General features: G+C 41.9%; 1 protein-coding gene across 1 annotated transcript in view; it reads right to left on the bottom strand.

The window, feature by feature from the left end:
• Positions 1–217: 217 nt before the first annotated feature.
• LOC139406395 (tripartite motif-containing protein 16-like) overlaps positions 218–1,608 on the bottom strand; it is a 3,595-nt gene continuing 2,204 nt past the window's right edge. The window contains exons 5-6 of the mRNA XM_071148940.1: positions 1,526–1,585; positions 218–1,285 (exon numbers count right to left, since the gene is read on the bottom strand). Coding sequence (XP_071005041.1) covers positions 765–1,285; positions 1,526–1,585 — 581 coding nt within the window. The 3' untranslated portion in view covers positions 218–764. The remainder of the gene's footprint in view (positions 1,286–1,525; positions 1,586–1,608) is intronic.

Consider the following 1,608-nt stretch of genomic DNA (forward strand, 5'->3'; position numbering starts at 1 on the left):
GTAGTTACTATCTGTTCATGTCCAGGAAACCAGTCCATATAAGGTAGTTACTATCTGTTCTACTGAGGAGAATTACATAGAGACAGAGAACCAATTGAGAAGACATATCAATGGTTCTGAATGACAACCAATATACATCAACACCATGCATCATGATTCATGGAAATGTACAAGATTAAAATATAGCATTTTATAAAATATGAGTACAAAGATGCATGAAGATCAAATCAGTCAGGAAAATATATATTGTATAAAAAAAAAGAGCAGAATGATTCATCACATCTGGGGACCATCACCACCAGCATGACTAGTATCTATGTGGACCCTACTACAGTTTAACCAGCTCAGCTATAGACTACACCAGCATGACTAGTATCTATGTGGACACTACTACAGTTTAACCATCTCAGCTATAGACTACACCAGCAGGACTAGTATCTATGTGGACCCTACTACAGTTTAACCAGCTCAGCTATAGACTACACCAGCATGACTAGTATCTATGTGGACCCTACTACAGTTTAACCAGCTCAGCTATAGATTACACGAGCATGACTAGTATCTATGTGGACCCTACTACAGTTTAACCAGCTCAGCTATAGATTACACCAGCATGACTAGTATCTATGTGGAGACCCTACTACAGTTTAACCAGCTCAGCTATAGACTACACCAGCATGACTAGTATCTATGTGGACCCTACTACAGTTTAACCAGCTCAGCTGTAGACTACACCAGCATGACTAGTATCTATGTGGACCCTACTACAGTTTAACCAGCTCAGCAGTACTATAACAGAGATAAAACCCAGGATAGAGGGGCTGAGTGAATGTGGTCTGGACTCTGTGGAGGAGGGTCATTGTGTCAGAGACACTGTAGAAGGACAGAGTACCTGCCTTGTGATCCAGGTACACTCCTACTCTGGAGGACTGAGGGCCTGATACTTTAGTCTTAACATTATTGTGTCTGAAACAATAACCACCACTAAAGCACTGGTACTGTAAACTCCAGGACTTGTTATTGTATCCAAATACATCATCTGTCTCTGTTCTGCTGATGTCTTTATATGAGACTGCTGTAACAACAACATTACCACTCCACTCCACCTCCCAGTAACAGCGTCCAGACAGACCCTCTCTACTCAGAACCTGGTACTGGTTGGTGAATCTGTCTGGATGGTCAGAATATGGTTGGACTTGGCGTGTATAGGTAACCTTTCTGTTCCCTTCAGACAGAGAGAGGCGTGTGCCTGCTGTGTTTGGGTCCAGTGTGAGCTGACAGGAATCTGGGAGACGATCAGAGCAGATACCAAGACCAATGAGGGGAGTTAGAACAATAAGTTAAGTCAGATACTGTATCTACCCTGTCTTTGATTAGAGCACAGCAGAGATCAAATCAGAGAACTATGAGGAGTCAGATAGATACCCAGTCTTTGATTAGATCTACTATTGCTATATATTTCTAGAGGGATTGTTAGGAGTGTCAGTAAAAAGAGACTTAGTTACTTCACAGTAAAGAGACTCACATTGTAACAACTGTTCTCTGGTCTTGGGCTCTGGAGGCAGTACAGCATCCACTATATTCACTACAGACACACAAACACATTGA

The sequence above is a fragment of the Oncorhynchus clarkii genome, chromosome 4 (assembly GCF_045791955.1).
Source record: "Oncorhynchus clarkii lewisi isolate Uvic-CL-2024 chromosome 4, UVic_Ocla_1.0, whole genome shotgun sequence".
Lineage (NCBI taxonomy): Eukaryota > Metazoa > Chordata > Actinopteri > Salmoniformes > Salmonidae > Oncorhynchus > Oncorhynchus clarkii.